The sequence below is a fragment of the Catharus ustulatus genome, chromosome 2 (assembly GCF_009819885.2).
Source record: "Catharus ustulatus isolate bCatUst1 chromosome 2, bCatUst1.pri.v2, whole genome shotgun sequence".
Classification (NCBI taxonomy): Eukaryota; Metazoa; Chordata; class Aves; order Passeriformes; family Turdidae; genus Catharus; species Catharus ustulatus.
The window spans coordinates 4,374,209-4,397,764 of NC_046222.1; the positions used below are offsets into that span (position 1 = coordinate 4,374,209).

Consider the following 23,556-nt stretch of genomic DNA (forward strand, 5'->3'; position numbering starts at 1 on the left):
CACAAAAGGACTTCCCATGGAGGTGGATGCATGGAAATTAGTGCTGGGAGAAAATGATGTTTATGTATTAGCTAGGAAGAATGTTGTGATGAGCATTTGATCAGGATGGAATAAATAACACCCTGTTGTAAAACCTCATCCTACTCTGATTAAAGGAGATACCCTCTGGGTGTGTCCATAATAAAGAATGGTTGCTTTCTAATACTTCAGATTGCGTTAGAAAGTTTATTTCCTGGCCAAGTTTGGCATCACAAGCTTTCCAAATCTGGTAGGGTGGAAAAACAAGTAACCACATCCTTATCACAAACAGTCAAATGAAGCTTTTAAAAGCAGCAGCTCTGAGATCTATGGCTTCAGTGTAATTCAAAGGTTTCAGTGAAGTCAAATGGGGCTCTAACAGCTCTGTATTGGTTACAACATCTTGGTAACACCACAGTCTATGTTTTGCACCAGAAGAACGTTATCTCCCTCATATCTTTACTAAAATTACTCTGCCAGAAGAGTTCTATCTCTTGCCTTGGCACAACACAACTTCCATGGCAACTAAAAACACCCATCGTGCTTCTTTTAAAGAAGCTGGGAGACTCATAGAGGAAACCAGAGCAAACAACTTCCCTCACGACAAGGCTTTGTGCACCACACACTCATGAGTTTTAGGCAAAGACTGGCTCATTTCCTCTCAATTTATTCAATCTTCTTTTACCATGCTGAAATGCCAACAGCATGGTAAACATTTGACATCACCTTCATTTTACCAGCAACTCTAAGACACCACAGGTACATGGTCACTGCTTCACCACAGCAGCAGCTCCTATCATGCCACTTAGGAAGAGCATTCCTGAAGTCCCTACAATTACTCACCTTCTTCAGTGCACTGCTGGTGGCTCCTCACTCAGCTGCCCCCGTGTATTAGTAAGTGATTTGGGTTAATAATGAAGGCTGCTTTTAGAAGAGCATTCACTACTAATTCAATCAGAAAAGCTGCTACAATAGCTTTTCTATCTGGATGGCTTTGCCTTTTCAGAATCTGATGTAACAGAGCCAAAGCTTCCTTGGAAACAATACTTTTCTATTCTTAAAAATTCTTATTTTTGAGAATTCAAATTAAATTTTTTGATCAGTGCTAGATTACTACATCTAGGTGTAGTGTACACCTAGTGTAAGTGAGCTCTAAAATATCCAAGAGAGCTATCCCAAAGCGAAGCAAATAACACAATGCAGATATCTGACAGCAATCAGAAGACTAAAACCCAAACAGACAGTGTAAAACAAGCCAACTGCTGCAAAGCGTTGTAGCCTGAATAACACTTGGTGAAAATTACAAATTGAATATTGAATAACAAAGCAGACAGGATTTCAAGGAAAAAGAATCTGAATCTGAAAACTGCAATCATGCCACTTGCCATTTCTTGGGCAGGAAAAGTAAAAGAACATAGCTTTGTCTGTGGTGCCCTGTCTGGTCTGAAGTATCTTTTACAGCGGGACAACATTAGGGATTATTTACCCCAGCAATACTTAAATGAAAGTGGAAGACGGGAATCTGTATTTTACCTAATGGTCACAAAATACATCCCAAATGTTAAAACCTCAAGCACTCAACAGGTTTATTTAGGATTTTGGTTTGGGGGTGTTTTTTTGCTTGGTTTCTGTTTGTTTGACTTTTTGTTTGCTTGGGGTTTTTTTAACTTGAAAGAAACAAAAGCACATCAAAACCACTGTAACTTGAGAAACTGAGGAACACGGAAGCAAGGAAACTTGCTTACGATACCATTTGGAGGCAGTATAAACCAATGAAAATCTCTCAAGTCCCAACCTCAGTTGTCTGAATTTACTCACAGTAGCATACTGAAAAGCAGCATCCTAATATTTGACTTTGCAATCAACCTTTATTTTAAGGATTTTATTTCATTTTATGCTTTGCTGTGGAACCTAGCACCTCAGAGTTTCCCTGTCAAGGTAAAAGTTCATTGCCAAAACAATATTGCAAACCATTTCTTTTACTACATATTCTGTATCTGATTTCTTTGCTTCTCAGTTAATAACATAGTAGTCGTTATTTCCTAGGTTGTCCTATCTCACAACATCCAAAACCTTAAATAGGAAGTACATTATGGATATGAAATATCTCCAGCTGAATAAGTTCAAAGTAAATGCACACAACCTTAATGTAGGGAAGAAACAGCAACACCTCAGGGCAGAATTATGTTCAAGGGAAACAGGGAAGATCTGCTAATATTATGAAACAACACCCCTCAAGGAATTGCATTTGAAACAAAAGAATCTCTAACCAACAATAAAATTAAAATTTGGTGATAGTGCCAAGAGTTGCAAAGATCTTGCAATAAATAGGCAGCGCCTCTCACTGCTGGCTCCAACATCAAGGCTCAGAGACCTGGAAGTCTCTGACTTGAAATGCAGAAAGACAATGCTGAGATCTCTGGTTTGTTATGTCCCATTGAAAGGCCAAACTTTTCAACAAATTTCCACAAGCACACCAAATTTCTTGTTTGAAGAAGATAACATCCAGCCTATTTTCCTGGCTAGAACTGCTGTACAGTGCAACAAAGACATTTCCAAAAATCCCTATTCATCCTTCCACCAGCTCTTATTCTTTCATCCTTGCAGATCTTCAGGTTTTACCAGAATCTTGATGAATGGACATGCTGTGCCCCAAAACCTACATGCAAAAATGAGTTCTTAACTATGACTGAACTATAATAGCATGAATTATATGACTGAATAATAATAGCATTCCTAGACCCTCTGTTACTGTCACGATATCATTAAATTAATTAGAGCTACTACAGCTAGAAATACTTTCTCCTTTTACATGAAGGACAAATGTGTACTCTGCTTTTTTGCAGGATTACACATATTCATAGCATGGTGCTGAAGGAAGCCAAAGCTAATCCTAAATTTTATAATGACAAGATCCTTACTCTAAAATGAAACAGAGTAATTGAAACTATCGCTACTTCATAAAAGGACCAGTCTTTATCCTGTCTTAAAATTTCCCCTCAGCTGATGTTAAACAGCACAATTAATATTTGTTGTATAAGAGCAAGCAGTCTTTCTGTCAAACAGCTAAAGCTCCACCAAATGAGAGGAGTTCAGAGAGAGTCCTCATTTCTTCTCTGCGTGTGATGAACATGGATTATGGTAGCCTTGAGATGGAAGAGCAGGCACTGAGAGCTGCCTTCTCAGGAAGAAAGCCTGGAAGTGCCATATAATTCCTGAGTGTTTGTCCATTCACTTTTGCCTTGAATTAAAGCCCACCCTACTGCTAACAAGCAGAGCACATTCTTGCAGCATTAACTTCTCTTTCAAGACTTCAGGGAGGAAGAGGGTGCCTTCAAACTGCTACTCAATTGAAAAGTGATCCAACTGCCATCCTCTGAAAACCCAGGGAAGGCATTTCAAAGCAACAGTTTTAAATACCAGAACACATCATTTTGCAGTAAAGACTTAGGAAAATCTGTTTCTACTACAAATGCAAGTTCTGGCACTCAACTGCACTTTTGCACTGTGCTGCCAGTTTACAGACCCAACTTGTAAAGCATTTAGAGACTCTCCAGTCCTACAGGGACTTTGTAAGCAGAAAAAATCTTCCTTGCTAGAGCACTATAAATATAAAACAGGTTTTTATTACTGCAAACTTGGACTATTTTTTTAAATCAAACAGTCATAGGAGTTTGTATGTCAAACATTTGTTTCTGCCCACTGGAAGCATCAATGCTACAAAGCAGTCTGAATAACACTTTTCCTCCCACATTTGAGTCTCTAACATCCTCCAGACATCCTCATCTGACCAACCTGTGTCTGCAGAGCTCGTGTGTGTCTAGAAATCGCACCCAATTATATCCAGCTTCCTGTCCCAATTCCCACTACAAAATCCTTCTTACTCAGTTATAGGTAAAATACTCATCAGTGCTGCTGCTGCTGCTCAAAGTCATCAAAACCACTGACTTTAGGAAGAAGAAACCAGTTAAATGAAAGACAACATCTGCCACAACCACTCCATGACTCAACTGCACAAAAATCAAGAGCTGCCTAGCAAAAGTGTTAAATCCCAGTGTTGTCCAAGTGGATCCCAATAAAGCCTAGGAAGTCATTCCAAACAGGATGCAAGCATCCTGTATCAAGGAAAAAAAAGCCCTTATGACCACTGAGCAAGGTCAGAAGCCAGTCACTTCAAATAGCACAGTATTTCATCTATGATCTGGCAAGCCTGGATGGTGAAAGGCTTCCTCATTTCTGTCTTGTGGGTTTGGGGATGGGGAAAGGAAAAAAAAAAAAATTACTGACTCTCCTTGTAGAAACATCTTCACAGAAAATAAAGGCATCCACCCCAAAACATTCACAATATTATTTAAATGTGGTTAATCCCACCTCCATTGCCAAGACAAAACAGAAACTGGAGTCTAGAAATACGTGTCTCACTCAAGTTTTTTATTCACAAGATGGGGTGGAATGCCCTTGTGCAGACACTACTCTGTCCTAAGCACCCTGAAACCACTTGGAATGGCTTTATTTTTGCTTTCAATTTACTTGGGCTTCAGAAGAAAACCCTGAAAGAATTTCTCTAAAAAGATCATTAAAATTAATTGACCAAGAATAAGGTGAGACGTAACAAAAAAGAAAAAAAAAAAAAAGCAGAACTGAACAGAATCAGAGATTGTGTCAACTAAACTAAGTCTGCGTCACACAGGACAAACCTCAGAGGAAAAACATCAGAAGAGGAATTACATTTCTAGGATAAAAATGAGGGGCAAACATAAGAGAAAAATGAGAGAAAAACTGTATAAGGTTGTACTTATACAATCCAGAAAAAAAAAAAAATCCACCTCTATTCTTTCCCTTCTGAAAGACCATAAAGAATAATACTCCAGCTGTTAATTTTAAGATGGCTTTGCTGTCTTTTTTCTTTTTGGACCTTGAAAAGTGATTTCAAACCAGTTCTTACTGTTTCCTCCCCTCATTAGGAAATTCTGATCACACAACTAAAAGCACTGACACCTGGATGAACTGAACTGTTTGCCAGTGTTACAGCAGGAAAAAAAGAGGAGGAGAATTCATCAATTGCACTGCTGAATATGAGTTCATTTATACAGAAAAAATGCGCATCTTATTGAATGAAAGCAATATAAAAGTAAAACACCTCTGCAGTGGCACATCACACCAGTATTTAAACAGCTGAGTGTTCAGGATAGCTTTTATAAATCTGAAAGGGAAATAAATTCAGCTTCTCAAGCAAAGGTTCTGGAACAGGAAATATGAAACTTCCTAAGAAATCTGTATGTCTTCTCCCCATCGTAGATACTGCCCAAATTAAAATACAAGCCCACCAACAGAGCACAAATGGTTGATTTGTATAGTCTCCAGATTTTAATTCAATTCTGAGTCAAAGAACAAAACTATAATAATGTGTATGTGTTTAGTAAAACATGATGGTAAATTCCTTTAGGTTGGAAGAGATATGTCCCACATATAATGCTCTCAAAACTGAAATCATCCCTAGAAATCCTACATGGAACCTTGTGATCTCCTCAGAGCCCAAAGAATGCTGCCCTCTGCTCCAAGAGCTGTGGACAACTGCTTTATTAAGATAACATCTCAATGAAACTCTTCTTCAGTCTCACTGGATACCAACCCTATTTATCATCAACTTTGCTTATTATCCTCATCCTATAATTAACTGTGCCTACAATTAATGACAGTGCTCACAAACAGTATATGAATGAGAGTGTTTATTGTAAACATCTTTTTTTCCCACTGAATCAATGCTATCTGAGAAGCAGAATCCAATGCAAACACCACAAATCTGGGGACTCAGATGAAATGCCAATCTCTGCCTAAAATCTTGAGGTTGCATGACTTGAACACCACCCTTACTCCAACTGTTCTTTTTGAATTACAGGTACTAATAGATAACCATTCAGTTATCTATTATTATTATCTATTACAAAAGAAATTGTTCACTGATTGTAAGACTTCTCCTTAACAGTTTGTGACGTTTCTCTCATTTACTCCAACAACACTTGGCATTTATAACCAGGCAAGTATCTCTGTTTGCTACACCACAGATGCAGACATGAAGCTCACCCACATGATGCATAATTTATAAAGAATATGGAGAGTATTCTTTTCCTACAGAGCTGTTTTCTTCCTCTTATATCTTCCTCCAAACCATTTCCAAAGGCTTATTCCTCTGCCTCTGCATTTCCTCTACCTTTTTCCCAAATCTTTCCTCCACCACTGCACTGCAGCAGGAGCAAGAATGTGTACATTTGGTAAGCAAGGAGAGCACCTTAAGCGAGACATCAAAAATAAAAGTGTCTAAACAATACCACCTTTCCTGAGTCCCCAGTAATCAAAATTATCTAGAGAAACCAAAACTAGAAACCAGACCAGAACCAGAAACTAGGCTAATATTTGAAAGTTCATGAATACTTATTATGCAGGGTGATCTGGATACATAAGAGCACTGTTCCATGGCTATTTGGAAGTAAAGACCAACTTCACCATCTGAATCATCAGCTACACTGACACTGCAGAGGGAGCTTCAGTAGGCAAGGCACAGTAGGTTCAAATTAGATATACACACATTTATGGAGTTCTCCAAAAAAACAAGATACACAATTAACCTGCCTTTTTTTTTCTTTATGTATACAGTCAACTTGATCAAACTTTTTCTTGTTAACCATGCATATATTTTACATTTAAAATGTAATTTGTGTGTTCAAAGTTATTTCCCAAAATTTCCATTTGTTTTAAAGAGAAAGGACTCAAACGTGTTCATGCTGACACCATTTATATCTGAGAGGATGTTGTAATTTAATGATTAGTATTGAGACATAATTCATTTCGTTATCAATTCATCTAACACCAATATAGCAAGAAAAAGAAACAATAGTTGAGGTCACCATGAAGAAGCCCTCATGTAGCACAGGTACTGGCAGTTAATAAAGCACTGAAAAGTTTTGTGCTTAAGTACAACCAGGGTATCACATCTGATGATTAAACTCAAAGAGTGTCAGAGAACGCTCTGGCAGTAATACATGAAACGAGGAAGCGTCAGTCAATTTTTTTGCTTTCACAACAAGAGGAAAAAAAAAAGGCATTTTTATTGTCATAGCACTTCCAGCAAGTTGATTTTAAAAAGGAGATTTCATGCCAAAGTCGGCTGTTTAATCAGATAAAGAAGGCTTTCCTATTTCCTATTGTATAGATCAAGTTGGCTACAGGAGCCACACAGAGCTTTGAGTAGCACATTTTTCCGTGAGGGCTGTATCGTTTGATCATAGCAAAGCACGGGGACTGCTGGGTAATCTGAATCAGAGCTGCAGCAAAAGGGAACCAGGCAGCCTGCTGAGGCCAAGATAACCATGTCACCCCCATCCCACAGCACTCCCATCACAGACCTGGCTGTGGGGGGAAGCACCTATCTCCATTTACACATTTGTCATGGAGGTTTTTCGCATGGCTCCCAATTAACCCAAGTTTTTAATTCAAAGCTCACCTATAATGACTTTAACGAATGCTTGCTAAGACCAGCCCCTCTGTACTCATGAAAATTGTCCCAACTGCTTTCAAAACAATGAATTTCAAACGTGCTTTGAAGGTGATAAGTAGAAATTTCTATCTAAGTCTTTGCAAGAGATGTAGCAGTTCATGTACTCAATAAAACCCTGTGCTCTAAAGAGGACAGAGTTTTTGTTAGAAGACAGGACACATCTACCCCAACGCTGTTCACAGCCCTCCCCAGGAGACTGCAAGTAGCAAAGGATCAGTGGGTTAGGTCACCTGATACCCAGAAAGATGACAGATGAACCATGGACAGGTGAACAGGTCACAAGGGACCCCCAAGCAGGACAAAGTTTAGAAGTTTAGCTTTTCACCAGGTACTGCCCCCTGAAACACCTCTCTGGCACTTCCAGCCTCCTAACTTATCCACAGTAGCAAGAAGCCTTTTAAGTCTCCGCCTTCTTCTGTTGACTCACCTTTCAAACTACAATTCTGAAACAAATTTGGTTCTAGACTGTGAAGAAGACACTGCAAGAAGAGCCATCCAAGCATTTTAACGCTTTTCACTGAAACCCTCTTGAAACCACTGACCTGGAGGAAAAGTCTTCAAAGCTGCAACCAAAAAAGTGCCAAACTAAAAATATTAGAGACTGATTAAACACAAACTGAAGCCACTCTCTGTCTCTGCATCCTGAAATGCAAGACAAATAGTTTCCCACACTTTCACAAATATTGCCACTTTTCCATGCACTACCAGTATTGGTAATAACTTAAAAGGTTGGTTTCAGCATCCCTGTATAAACAGAACATGTAAAAGCCTGCAATGCAAAATTGGAGCCAATTGGGTTTATGTTGTATGTTTAAGTAGAAGCAGAGCACTAACTAAGGCAATTCCAATTTGCTTATTTATTTTCCAAGTCCCAGTGGGCAAGAATATTACTGGTTCTCATAGAAGCATTTGGAGTTGAATAAAAGAGAGCACTGAAAGTTTACGTTGTTACATTTAATAATTCGAAAAGAAAGTGGTGGAGTGGGTGTTTTCTTGTCATCATTCCATCAAATCATCATCCCAGTCTCTTACATGTTGAGTTTGAGAAAATGCAGCAGGTTCCTTTCTGCTCCATCTGGTACAGACAGGCCATGTGCCCATCCGTTCACAAAACAAAACAAGGGATTCACACGTTACACCTTGATTTTGCTTTTTCCATTTCAAGTTTCCTTTCATTTTCACATACTGAAGCACCGTAGATGTGATCACTTTTCCCAAGTATCCCAAAAACTTTTGCACTTCCCTTTCCCTTACACTTCCCTTCAGAGAAGCTGCCACTGCCAACAGTCCAGAGCTGTAAATTCCATATATACTCCGTCTGGTATTAGTTGCCTAACACCATTTCTAATTGCAACATTCATTCATGAAATGCTGCCGAGAACTGAATGATCTCATCTTCATCTCATGACTAAAAAGTTAGTTTTGGGTTGGCAATTTTTTCACATGCTATGTCAGTTTGCCATTAAGGAAGTTGCTCTTCCTTGCAACAGTTCAATCCTAGAATCTTAGACTAGCCCAGCTTGGAAGGAACCTCAAGGAATCACCTGGTCCAAACTTTTGTGGGAAGGAAAGCCTAGATAAGATTCTCTAGTTCCATGTCCAATTACATCTTGAAAACATACATGTTTAGAAAAGTAATTAACAGAACAAAACATGTGAAAAAAACCCCAGTACCAAATGACAAAGGGTTAGACTAAGGAGTCTGAAGACCAAAACCTTCAACAAATCACATCATGGCACATTCTCTAAGTAAACAAACCCCTCCATGTGCACAGACATTACAACAAGATAATAATTTTGAAAAAGCATTTAGAGAATTTAACACAAGTTACACCATAACCAGCACATTTATGCTGATTTACAAAAAGCTACTAAGCACAGCTGTTAGCAACAAAAACCAGCAAATCCTCAAGTACAAGATCTCTGCATTTAGGTGATGGGAACAACAGTACCAGCGACACTACTTTGTAGTTTGTTCTGTCAGTAGCTCGTTAACAAAAACATCTCAATCACATATTCCTAACTGCAGTTGCAGCATGCCACAACTCAGCTCCCGTGATATGTTTACCACAAATGACAGGCTACACAGGGTATTATTTCTCTTCTGCAGAAAAACAACTGCAACTTCGTTTTTCCCATTATGGTTTTCATCTTCCTTATGTGCTCTCCACGACACCCTCCCAGTGGAAGTATCCTTCCTACTGGGTGCTTTTCAGATCTCAGTCTTTCTTTAGAGGAAGAAAAGATTCATTTTTGAATGACCTCAAAAGAGGCCATTTAATTCTAACCTTGCCTAAACTGCTTTATGCTCAATATAAATTAATGCAAATTAGCACTACAGCAAGAAGCCATGGGAAGAAATCAGCACATCCAACATTTTCTCCTGTTACTAGAAAGGCTTTCCAGGACACTTACAAGATAGTCAGGCCTCATCTATATGAAGAAGTCATCCTTGTCAAACTAAGTCAAAGGTGAAGAACCTTTTACATACCAAAGGGGGGAAAAAACCCCGTACAAAAAATACCTGGCATACCACTTTAACACACTCTGCATTATTCAGTAATAATGTAAAGTCAGATGGCCCAGAAGTCTCAGGCAACCTTTGAGTTAAGCCAATAAGCCAGCTCTAAACAGACACACAGTTATGTCAACAAAAGAAATGCAGGCTAGTCAAACTCAGTGTTTTTACTGGCATTTTTACTGGGGCTAAATTTGGAAATCGTATCTTTTCAGAAATAGGAAAAAATGCTAAATACTTCTTTTTGACTATCAGAAAGCAATAGAGGACAGAGTAGGCACTCAACAGTTCACTCTGCTACCTGTGAAATGGAGGTACACAACCTGGTGATAAATGGAAGTGCTCTGAAGGCTGAAAGCAGCTGACCATTTCCAAAAGCTGATGGGCAGGTACTTTCCAGCTACAATTTGCTGGTCAACAAACCCATGAAAAGAAACTAAGAAAACGTTTCACCTGTTTCTAAAGAATAAGAATAAGAACAGGAATAAGAAAGGTAACCCAGGATTGAACAAGTAATTCTGGTAGACGAGACATAACAGGACACAGTCACTCTCACCTTTTCAGTTTTAAAAATACATTTCTCTCAGATGAAAACCACCACGTTTGAGAGATTAAAAAATGTATTCTCCTCTTCCTGCCTATCAGTAAACTTTTTGGGCTGAATCACATTATAAACAAGTCACACTATGACAAGTAGGTGCTTTTTGGTTTGCTAGAAAGATCTGAAGAAAACTGAGAATAGAGATAAAATACACCGCAGTGAAGTCACTGTACTGAATTCATGACATCATAATTGTTGCCATGGCAACTAGCTAGTATCAAGCACAGAATACTGCCTTCACTGCAGAATCAAGGAGCACCCGTGCTGCCACAAAATAAATGTTCTTATTTGAACAAAAATCCAGTCAACAACACAGGAAATAAGGTATTACTGCAATGGTGGACTGCTTTTCCTACACCTCTTGTTTTGCTCACCTGGTGTGAGACTTTTTAAACATGGTGGCATATGTAAAGAGGTCTGATATACATGATAAAAAGAGTCTAATTGAAAAATACTATGGTTTTCTTCTAGTGTCCCTCAATTCTTCCAGAACAGTAATTCTTCTTGTGCTTTCCTCTCCTATGCATATGACTGCAGTCAGAAACAACAAAACTCAGTTTAGACATGAAACAGAGGGAAAAAAGTATCAAAAATCCTCCAGTAAACAACATTTTCCATTTCTTATTTCAACAAGCAAGAGATAGTGAAACTGGAACTGCCACACAGCAGCAGAACTAACTGATAAAGAACATTTGGAGCCCATGGCTCCTTTTGTTTAAGGAGTGCACCAGCAGCTCCTTCGAATCCCAGTCGTGGTTTTTTACACACTGACTAAACACAGAGATTCAAATCTGCAGGGCTCCTGCAACAGCTTCCTTGTAAAAAAAAAAAACCTCAACCCTTTTCCTCTGAAAATGAGGCAGATCTGCTATTTCCAGCTCCTCCCCATTCACAAATACAAAAGCTTCAAAAACTAAAAAGAAGCGGTTGCCAATTTACCAGGTCACAATTACATTTGTGAGTAGCACTTCCACATAAAATACACAAGTGCCCCATTTGATCATGCAAGCTGAAATATCTGTGGGAATAAATCAGTATTAAAAACACACATGAAGGAAAGCACATCTGAAGATTAACTTCTTCAAATTAACTTGCTGAATACAGAAGTCAAGAGCTGCAGGTCAGTAATAGCAGATAGTGTTTCACAATTCAACCTTATGGTTGATTAGCCCCAAAGAAATTGTTTCAAAACAAATTTTAACAACCAAACCACTCTGTACAGTAAAGTATACTTATTTGCTACCTCAATGGTTCTTAAAGAGCAATCTATAAATTAATGCTGGACCAAAGAACACTTACATATAACTATATGTAATTAGTCAGTGTGTCTAAACAGTTTTCAGTACACGCTGATGGGATTTTCTCAGCTTCCAAGAAAACAAAACTGCCCTAGTTACCAATTAACAGCACATTTCCACATTGGCTCAGTGCCTTCCTAGGACACTTTCTCTACTGGTATCAAGCACACTGATGACACCAAAATGAAAGGCCAGAAATACTGCACTAACCTGCTCTCTCCAGCCTCTTTATAAAGACTGCCTCAACAAACGAGCACAGGACAAAGAGAATACAAACAATAAAACCAGGAGTTTCAGATACTGAGGATTAGTAGAGTTGTATCCCATATGACTCTGTCCTCAGTGCTCTCTTAATATTACTTCACACGACCAAGAAAGATGACTACTACTTGAATGATGACACCACAAAAAGTTAAACTCAAGTTTCACCATATGAAGTGTACTTGGGAAATTATTAGAGTTGACAACACATTCTAAGGAAATCACAGAGTGTGCCAATGTACTCCCTCCCACAGAAATGTAAGGAAATGAACAGTCTTTCACAGGTTTTTTTTAAATCTTAGGAACAGATGCTGCCTTTGGTGAATACAACCGTGATTCCAACCATATATCCTAATACACCAAATACAATTAAAACAACTGCCATGAATACAGAAAACTAAGAAGTTTTATCAACTTCCATCTTCAGGCAAGATACATCACAAATGCAGAATCCTCTTCTCTGCAAATGAGTATCAATCTAAGTGTCCCTGTGATACAAACACAGGACAAATGGCAATGACATTCCCTTCCTCATTAGTACACACTGCATTTTCAGCTCTTACACAATATGAAATCACTGCTTAATAAGTAATAAAAAAACCCGACCATGTCTGCAGCTGATTTTGCTGTTTGAAAGATTGACAGATTAATTGATCCCTTAAGCAACTAATGTGTCTTCTCTGAGTGCACACAGAAAATTATGGATAATCTCAAGACTTTACAAAGCTTTTTACAGGACTTTAAAATGAACTTGTTAAATTAGGTCTTCCCCAACAGTCCTTCTGTTAAGTCTGACTTTTACATTACTACTAGATAGGGGAATGCAAAAACATAGGTGCTGACCCACCTCTGCATATAGTATTTTTTTCTTGTATTATTCATGTATCACTATTATAACAGAAGCAACAACTAAAAATGTTCTGCTAGGATCTGTAGAGATGCCCAAACCACTTGCAAACCTAACCAGAGACACCACAACACAAAGAAACACCACCCACCCCTCCTCTCTCTCCCAGCAAATCAAGTTGAGAAAGGCTAGGGAATTTAAGATGCCAAACAACTATTATAACTCCTTCATTCAAACTTCTATATAGCAAATTCTTTCCACTCTTAGGAGTTCATCACCCACAATTACAAGAAACTTGAGTGTAAAAGCACTTAAATACAATGCTATTTCCACTAAATTTAGCTGTTAGTTTAGAAATAGTTACTTTTTACTGTTATAGTAACTGAAATAGTTTACTCTAGATACCATTAAAATGTGTTACAGCATGAGCCTGGATCCATTTTCAATTTTAACTGTGCTGAGAATGAGATTAATGAAATAGTTTTTTCTAACCACGCATGGCTAAAGCATGATCTCAATGAATTTTGAGGCACTGGCCTTTATTCACACCTTAGTATATTTAGAACCAGTCCCTTATGCACCACTGAACTGAACCATGTAAGATGCACCCACACTGCAACCGGGTTCCAAACCAAATTGAATCACAAAATGATAAAACACAGCGCTTTAATTTCTTAGAACTGAGAGGAGATATTCTTTACAATGTCACTATCTCCCAGGGTAATGAGTAAAGAAATAGCCTGGAAATAAAAATAACTCAAAATCTACAGATTTCTGCAGTCCCTCATTTTCAAGACCCTCAACTTGTCTTATGGAGTAGACAATCTGCTCAGTTGTGGATCTCTTACATGAAGCAGTAACAGAGGCACTGAATTTTTAACACCCACCCTCCTTTATGCACAAACATTGAGAGCAAAAGGAGCTGCCAGTGCTCTAACCCCCTGGTAGGGAATCAAAAATTATTAGGAAAGCCCTTGGAGCAACCTCACACTTGTTCCCCAGAGCTGAAAATATGCAGAGCAGACAAGGAACATCATCTTGCTTAAACTCTTCTACAGTGCTCCTGAACACTTCAGGAAAGGAGTCAGGTACAAAACTTAGGATGCACTGGGAAATTAATGGGAAGGAATTTTCTTTTTGTTGGGAAGAGAGCTAAAATCACCATCCTGGCTCTGACCAGAGATCTGTCTACCTGACTTTCCTCCAACAACAGGCAACTACAAAAGAGTATGAAAACAGGGATAGTTCCTTTGATTACATTCCCAAACATCAAGTTGCAGCCCAGCACATGACTGAGACAGAGGTAAAGAACAACATGCTTAGTCCTTCTTTGTACCTCCTTGCAAAAACTGAAAAAAGAAAAAGGGTAAATAGATACACGAAAAATTTCTACAACTTTAGGAGACTTGCTTTTTTGCAAAACGGAATAAAACCAATCAGGAAAAAACAATCAGGTTTCCAGTTCACACTCTCCCACCTGTGCATTCTCACCTGAGAACTCTCCCTAGAAGCCTGTCTCACAGTCATGGCTACCTGGCCATGTTGTCTAGGACAGTGGTTGCCCAAGGCTCATGGGCAGCAGCGCAGCCTGGCAGATGATGTCTTCTCCTCCTTACCTTGGCACACCCTTCCCAGCCAAAGCAAAGCCATCCTGGCAGGACACCAGGAGCTGAATTATGGTTAGTGATGAAGAGACTCAAGCTGGGATGTCTGACACACTGTGATTGATTTGAAGTCAGAAGCTACTAAACCTCAGACTAAATACACAGAATTTCTCCATTGTTCCAAAAGACACTCCTAAACTCCCAAGTTTAGCTAACTTTGCTGCCATAAGCTGTCTAAAATATCTGTAATGGGACTGAAATGGAACAGCAGGTAAAGATGTTCTTATTATGAAGATCATTTAAGGGAAATTAAGTAAGTTGCATGCTCCACTTGGGATACAGGAAATAAAACAAATTTAATTTGTGTAGTTCAGATGAACATATCATTAAAAACATCGAAGTATCATTACAAAGTCAGTAATAGCCAAAAAGGGTCACACATTTCCAAGAGTGTTAATAGACAGCTTCATTCATAAATAAATGTTACAAGTGGAAAGCCACTGTTCCCTCTGCTCTCCTATCTCCAGTCTCCCCATACAATCCCAACACATTTCTGCCAGAAGCCAGGACAGAGTTTTACAGAGTATCTGTCAAAAGGGACAACAGTCTACAGAGTCACAGCCAAATACTCACCATGCTTATGCTCCCTCTTCTTTAGGGCAGCAGCCCACCCTTCGATTGGATTAAGTGTAACATGAACTGCACCCTCAGGTGAGATGACAAAGCAACTCCAAGGAGCCCCTCATAGGTTTCAATCTGAATAATCTGGGCTACTTTAGGCAATTCAGACCACAGCCTTTAATAACTCAGCTGATTTTAATTGAAATGGATTACAGAGTACCCAAATGGAAATACCCACAAACAGGTGCAGAGGAACAGGAAACATGAACAATCAGAAACAGTAAGGTCTGCTACTACCACAATCAGAGCTAGAAGAAGCTGTCCCCAGCCCAAGCTTTCTGTTACTTTTTCCAAAGGATATGTGCATGCAGGTGTGTGTACATGCATTGGAGGATGGGGTGGGAAATGCTTCCAGAGGAGCTGGTAGGGAGGGGAGGCAGTATTTACTGGCATTTCCATCTCTCTGCAGCCTTAGAAAAATTCAAAATACATTTGAAAATTCTAATAAAAACAATAACCTACTAAAGATCAGCAGCAAAACTATGAATACTTATAAATGAATCTTTGCCAACAGAATTCCTGAAATAAACTTGAATCTCATTTCCCATTCAGTAGACTGTATTAACTAATAATGTAGAAACAAGTGATTCAAACGTGAATCATTTCTACCTGTATTCACTGTACACTCCTCTCCCTCTGCTGCAGCCAAGTAGTATAAAGCCACAACTTCACACTGGTATGGTCAGGCACAAATTACTAAGTCACATGGTATTTTTCAAATAAAACTGAATCATCGAAAGGACAAAGAGAACAAACAGCGAAGGAGCTCACTGCAAAAAAGATGGTGACTTCCTAGCAGCCTCAAAGAAAAGGAGGAGGAAAAAGAAGGAAGCTACACCTCCAGCCTGATTCAACAGGTTTTTTTACACTTATTTTTAAGTCTTCAACTATATTTACTATTTTAGTAACTCAGATGTTCATATCTTCCTTTTCCAAAGCTTCATGCCCTGTCATACAATGTCAAACATGCTATATATGCTACTTCATCTCTATACAGCCAAATCAGATTTCTGGGAAGAAAAAAAATAAAAGGAATGATGAGCAAAAGGTTTCTTGTCACAATATTACAATTTATAGAAAAGATACATCTGCCTCAGAGTGATCATATTAAATGGCTGAAGCACTTATGCTTGGGTTTGGTGGGGGCTTTTTTAAGGTTGCTTTAAAAGGATGTCAGTCCAAAATTTAGCAGAAGTAATGGTGTCTGTAATTTCCCAAGTACTTTTGTCAATATGTCCTTTAAAGCCACAGTCCTTTCTAGAGATGTGTCTCACTATAAGCAGCACTAAAATAATGGGAACCACTTAACGGTCTCATCCACTTTTTTTATTGGAGTTTCTGCCCTTGCTGCCATTAATGCAATCATACCTATGACAGTATAAACCACACCAAATTTTCAGCATCTATTGGTTTCCAAGCTACTATTCTACTCGGGTGCAGTTTCCTCTCTGGTTTCCATGATGTACGTACAGCCTACTGCTAAAAGAGAATGGCCAGCACAGTGCCCACAGCTGTACATTCCCACCACTTCCCTTTGGCCAGTACTATTTTAAATCAAGTTCAGCTCATCAACTCAATCAGCTGTGGTTTCACAGTGGTTTATATCAATCTAAATGCAAAGCTATATAACTAAGCTAACCAGAATGCTGCTGCTTTGGAAAAGAGGAAGCTTCCTTTCCCTTTCTTCTTTTCCTTTCCTCCACTTTCACTCAATGGCTCTTCCCACCCCCTTGCTTGCACTTGAAGGTCTTTGTGGAGCCAATTTCATAAACCCAAGATGTAAAATGATCTGGAGCTAGTTTTCCACCAGGTTGGCAAGCTAACCTGGAGCATCCTGGAATCCTAGGACAGGTGCCAAGTAAGCGGCAGGATCACATGGCTGAGAGTATGAGTACCCATTCATGCCAACAGGAAAGTCATCAGAGAGAATGAAATTACGAGAAGACTTGGGTCAACACATATGCTTCTTGGTCCCTTCCTTGATTGGTACTGCTATTTGTCTAATCTCACTGTAAGCCAGTTCAAAGAGCTAAACCAACAAAAAAACCATTCATTATTTTTGGCGAAGCTTGTTCTCTGCCAATTTAATTCCCTGAACTAGCCCAGCAAAGGAATCCAGCAAGCATCTGCACCAGCGCAGGGAAGGAGGCAGGAACACACAGGGAGATGAGGACAGGCTGGGGCTGATTCAAGCTGTCACTGAACCGCATACCCTGGAGCAGATCTGCATCACACCATAGTTAGAACTGACAGTAATCTGCGCCTGTACAACGGGAGGCCTTCATCGCTGACGGGAGTGTGCCAACAGTGCCAGCACTCAAACGTCCTCGGCAAAGTTCAACCTGGGCACCAGCCTGGATCACTGCATGCAAAAGCACGAGAATCACAGCTCTCTTACCCTCAGAGACACTAGAAAACATTAGCTAATTTTTCCTCCCAGCAACATCCCTGTGAAAATGTGCTCTATAATTCCCATTACACAGATTCAGCCCAGAACAGCAAAGCAAGCAAAATTGGTGACAAACTCAGGATTGGAACCCAGTAAATCCTCTACACCAAACCAACACTTGCTTCATCACTCGATTGTGTTATTAACCCTAAACTGATTCAATTAGTCAGTAGCAGTCTATAAAAAACTCCCTTTGCAAAGACTTTCTAATGCACTATGAAGCCCACATACATAATACAGTTAACAAATGTGGATATTTCCTAGATAGTTGTGAAATAAGAAACTAGGGAAAGGAATAATACTGAGATGTTAAGTAATTATTTCCTTTTCTATAGAGAAAAATAAGTGCACATGAAGCAGCATGAGGGCCTATTCACACAATTCAAGAAATTTAATGCAAAGAGCTACAGAAAGGAAAATACATCAACGGATTCTTTTTTCCTCAGATTACCATTGTAGAACCATTTCATGTGAAATGCCAGCAATTATTTAATACACCCTAACCAAGACCAGTATCTTCCCTTAAATTTATCTCCTACACTTAGCCCAACAATTCCCACACTTAACTTGCTCTGTATAACAATGAAGCACATTTGAAAAAGGAGGGGATTTGTTAACACAGAAGCAAATCTCTGCAGTAGGGAACAGCCAGCACTGTAAGTCTATCCAGCAACACGAGATAGTCTTTCATTCACATTCCAGCTTAAGCACAGCCGAGCACATCACATTTGGGACGCTCAAGTCATACTTAATTTTGTTCAACACCACCTTTTGACAACAGCTTTGTCACCAAGACTCAAAATACGTATGTCAAAAAAAGACAGTCATTTGCCAGGACTGTCACCGATTCTCTCAAGATAAAAATAATAAAGCTGTAAGTGCAAGGAGCAGAGGCTGCCTAATTGTCAGCTGTATAAAACAGAACTATCAAGATTATTGTCCTGAGGGCAACAAGAGTTTAAGAGGAATAGAAAATGACGCTGCAACCCGATTTGAAATCTTCAACTCCATAGGAATTAAAATTTAAGGAAAGTAAATGAAAACTTAGTGTTTGCTACAAAAAATTCTTGCAAATTTGCCATAGAACCAGGAGAGTAAACAAATCTGCCTAAGAGGAACTTGTACCCTATTTAACAGAAAGAAACTGGATGACAGATGAACCCAACCAAAACATCCTGGACAGCACGGGCAGAACATTTACTCCAGAACTCTTTACATCCTCACAGATCTGGATATAAAGAAAACAGCCAAAATGTGCTACTCTGAATATGGAATTTTGCACTTGAAATCTGACAACTATTATTTCAGTGACAATGATATTCCAAACCTCATTTTTCTGGGCAATAAATTGTTATGATCAAGCCAAAGAAGGAAAAGCACTTCCTCACACTCAAGGGACTCCCAGCACAGAGTATGCTGGTGCTTCCTTGGGCTTAACAGGCAGACCAAGGTGAAGGCAACCTCACCAATCCCATCAAACGAGGCACCTCCAGACATCGCCACGGATGTTCACCAAGACAAGGGTTTACAAGGTAGCCACATCCAGCATCAGAGAGCCAGTATGAACATTTGCTGCTTGAATTATGGCTCCAGGCTAATCTTGGAGAAATTGATAGTGACAGCAAGCCTGAGATTTTCTTTTTTTTCCTATTTAAATAACAGAGTGGGAAGCTTAGATTTTCCCTCTTCTTTCTGGGGAGCAAGAGGGAAGCTTCAACTTCTCCAGTTTTAAAACCATCCCGACACACGTTCCTAATTCTGCTCCACATGCAGCAGCATGGCTGCTGGCACAGTTTGGCCTGTTTTCCAACCAGCTGTCAGACTGCTAAGTTTGGGTAGTTTGGAAAAAGGGAAGAAAAAACCAAGAAAAGATAGAAAATGCAGCATCACCTTAATAACTGAGCAGATGTAATCAGACAGTGGAACTAAATTAGGAAGCACTGTAACAGTAGCACAACCCTCCATTCTCACCACACCCAGGTAGACAATGGAGAAGAAAGTTTCTTTTGCTCTCTGACCGGAAAACACACAAATATGGTCCAAGGAGCAGCTTAAAATCTGACACCTACCTGTGACAAAGTAACACAGAAGTCTGAGACTCAGACAAACACGCAAGACTGAGCAGCGATACCCACACAGTAGTCTGGGCACCTTCTAGCAAGTGAAGATGATGCCAAGGTTTGGGAAAAGGTGCTTTACGCTAAAGTGTCGCCTATGGGCTTCACTGATGAAGACACATTTGTATCCCCATCGCATTCCAGTAACATTTTAAGCTGCAACAATGACACACAGATACATGTTTGAGAGAAATACGCCTGTATTTTGGCATGTAAATACCTGAATTCAGCGTTATAAACCCCGGCTCAGCCATAAGACTGCACAAGGCCACTGTCCAGTATTCCATTCTAGAAAAATTACTAAAACACCAGTGACAAAGAAATTTTGTTTGCAAGATGCCATGTACATTTTTATCATGCTGGATAAAATATCTACAGTCTCAGCAGTGGTTAAATTGCTGCTATAAAGGAAATTGTCCTCAGATAAATGGTTTCCCTATGAGAAGGTTTCAGTGCTACACCTCACCCCAGGTCAATAAATCAAATTAACTGCACCTTGTCCTCTGGCCAATGACATCATCGGCTTGACCACATCTTGTGAAGCGAGTGCAAAAACATATGCTATTTAAGGCATGAAATCATATTACTGCTTTTTGTCCAGCCAGCCTTGTGCTGTTGGTCTGTGAAATAGTCAGTCACCTGAACAGTCTCATTACAGCTTCTACAGCTTTTTTTTTTTTTCCTTCTTGTATTCAAGGCCTGTCTTTGCCGAGGGTGAAGTAAAAAGGATAAATAATCGGAGTCGTTATTTTTTAAATCAAAACGCTTTTCATTAGCTGCAGTGCAGTATTTTGTGACAAATTAAATTTAGAACCAAACTACAAAATACGCCATCTGCACTTGCACGTGAACGCTCTTCCTAGTAGTGTTTCAAAGATGTTTACATGCTAATCTGGCACTGCTACTCTGAAGTACCCTGCTGTTCAGTCCTTTTTCTCCACAGGGTGAAAACAATGGTCACTAATGAAAACCTACACAGTTTTATTTGAAACCCATCCCTGCATAAATATTTTCTATTTTAAATTACTGCCTCCCCCTAATCAAGTAGCCCATTTGTTTTATTTCTAAGTAGACTAATATCTGGTTTAAAACTGAATTACTGCAGACAATTTAAGAGGATTAATTTCAATTTTCACTTGGTGTTCTTATGACACAATCACAGAAAACTTATCTTCCTTTCTAGACCCTGTACTGCCTAGTGGTATCTTCTGTCTTGAAAGCCAAATCTAAATGAAAGAGAGAGGGGAAAAAAAAAAAAGCCTCAACCCAGAACAGTCAAAGATACAAGCAGCGTCAAAAGCATCTGACACACTGCACTGTTAAACCTCATCCACATTAAGCAAAAAGAAGGTGAATAAGATTATCTTCAATGTATTCAATTCTGTTTGTGTTCAGAGGGAGGAGGAAAGCTGTTTAGATTTTGAGTGTGTCTTCTACAGCTCTCTCAGTGCCAGGAAACGTAAATTAGAAGCAACTCTCCTTTAAGGAAAAGAATCAAGGACAAAGGGACCAAAAATGCCCAAGCTTTTGAAAAGCAGATATGAAAGGAACAGCTTTACAGTCTTGAGTTGCTATAAATTAAAAATAAGCTCCTTATTTAAAAGACATGAGTGTTTGAGAATCTATGAGCAGATCTGATGCTGCTCAAGCCCCAGGAGGGTTTTGTTTTTGCTGGCAGGGGTGGAGTGGAGATGGGGGGGTCATTTTGGTTATTAGTAAATAAATCAAGCAGCAGAGTGAGGCCTAGGCGCTTGCCAGAGGAGCCGGGGCCTGGCTCTCCCCCTCCTCTCCTCACACAGCCTGGGTTTGATCTCGGGGCCCTGTGGGTTTGCCAAGAAAATTTAAAAAAAAAAAGCGAGAGAGCGAGAAAGAAGAATCATATTGAACCACAAAAGCACATGGGGCGAATGTAAAATATAAACACGGCGTTGGGCTCTGAGTGGCTGTTATTAAAGGTCTGAATTACTAAACATGAGAGGCGGGGAAAGCCGGGCGGCCATTTCAATAATATAAACCTCCCCGAATTAGACATTATTCAAATGAGAAGGAGAGAGAGGGAAGAGAGGGAGAGCGCGGGGGAGAGGGACGGGACCGGCACGGCCGTGCCCCGGGGCACAGGGGGAGCGGGGCAAAGAGCGCCGGGGCAGATCCGGCCCTCGGGGGCTGCGGGCCGGGCCCGGGGGGCTGGGGGGCAAACCCGGCCCTCGGGGGTGCCTCTGCCGCCGGGAAAGGCACGGGGGGGCTCTGCCCGTGCACCCCGCGGTCACCCCCGCCGAACCCGCCCCTCGCGAGGGGAGGGGGGGAGCTTTAAATGAAAAAGCCAAACCACGCTCTCCCGCTGCCCCCCTCCCCGCACCCACCCACCCCACGCTGCAAGGCCCAGGCTCTGGGGAAATAAACCCCGGCTGAGGGGGGGTGCTGCGGGGAACGGGGGGGGGGGACAACGAGGGGAGCGATAAGGAAACCGAGCCTATCTGCCTGCCCGGGCCCCAGCCAGGGGCCAGCACCCCCGGCCCCCTCCGCCCCGCCGCCGGGGGGACCCTGCCCCACTCGGGCGACCCGCCGGGATCGCTCCTCCAGCATCCCTCCCTTCCCCCCCCCCCCCCCCCCCCCCCACCTCCATGAATATGTAAAGCGGGTTTATTGTGGGCGTGCGGGCCGGGTGGCGGCCAAGCCACCCCCGAACGCTTTTGGGTGCGGGGCTTGCCTCCCCCCTCCCTCCCGGCGTGTGTGTCCCCCCTCCCTCCCGCCCCGACCCCTCCGCCTCGCCGCGCCGCCGCCGCCCATCGCCCCCATGGCCGGTGCCCCGGCGTGAGGGCTCCGTGTGCGGGAGGGACGGTGTGTGTATGTGTGCGTGTGTCTCCCCAACGCGGGGAGGCTGCTCTGCTTCTCCTTCTCTTTCCCCCCCCCGCTCCCTCCTGTGCCGTTAATTATAATAATCCTGAGTACTAATAAATTATGCTAAGCGGGGCCGGGCGGGCGGGCGGGGGGGGGGGTGCGCCCCGCGCGCGCGAGTATGAATATGAATATGTAAAACGCAGTAATGATTACCTGCCGCCGCCGCCACCGCCGCCGCCGAACTCTCATCTTGACTCGCTGCTCCTCCGTCCGCCATTTTGAATATTTTAACCAAAAATCGGCCGCGCGATAAACCCTCCCCCCTCCCCTTCCCCTCCCTCTCTCCTCCCTCCCTTGCCCGCGCCGCCGCCGCCGCTCTGCGCATGCGCGCCGGGCTCTGCGCTCCCCCCTCCCCTCCCTTCCCCTCAGCCGCTTTCCCGGCGAGGGCGCGGAGCGGCGCCGCGCATGCGCAGCGCGGCCGGACCGGCTCGCTCCCCCTCCTCGCGCCGGCGGGCGGTGGGGGGAGGCGCGTGCGCACTGAGGCGCCCCCCGCGCGCCCCCTCAGGGCACGGGGCGGTCCGACCCCCCCCAAAGGTCCTCCAGTAGTCATTAAGGGGTTTTTTTTGTGGTTGTAAAATCTAGTTAATTTACAGGGGACAAATTGAATGTTTTGGGGGTAAAATCTGAGTGGTCAGTAGGGAAGAGAATGGACGTGTTGGGGTAAAAATAAGGTTATCGGTAGTGGGCAGGAAGGAAAGGTTTTGGGGTA

The 23,556-nt window shown here is 41.4% G+C and overlaps 1 protein-coding gene across 1 annotated transcript in view; it reads right to left on the minus strand.

The window, feature by feature from the left end:
- POU2F1 (POU class 2 homeobox 1) overlaps nucleotides 1-23,070 on the minus strand; it is a 102,580-nt gene extending 79,510 nt beyond the window's left edge. Inside the window, exon 1 of the mRNA XM_033052787.1 lies at nucleotides 23,001-23,070. Within this exon, the coding sequence (XP_032908678.1) occupies nucleotides 23,001-23,064 (64 nt within the window). The 5' untranslated portion in view covers nucleotides 23,065-23,070. The remainder of the gene's footprint in view (nucleotides 1-23,000) is intronic.
- Nucleotides 23,071-23,556: the final 486 nt, after the last annotated feature.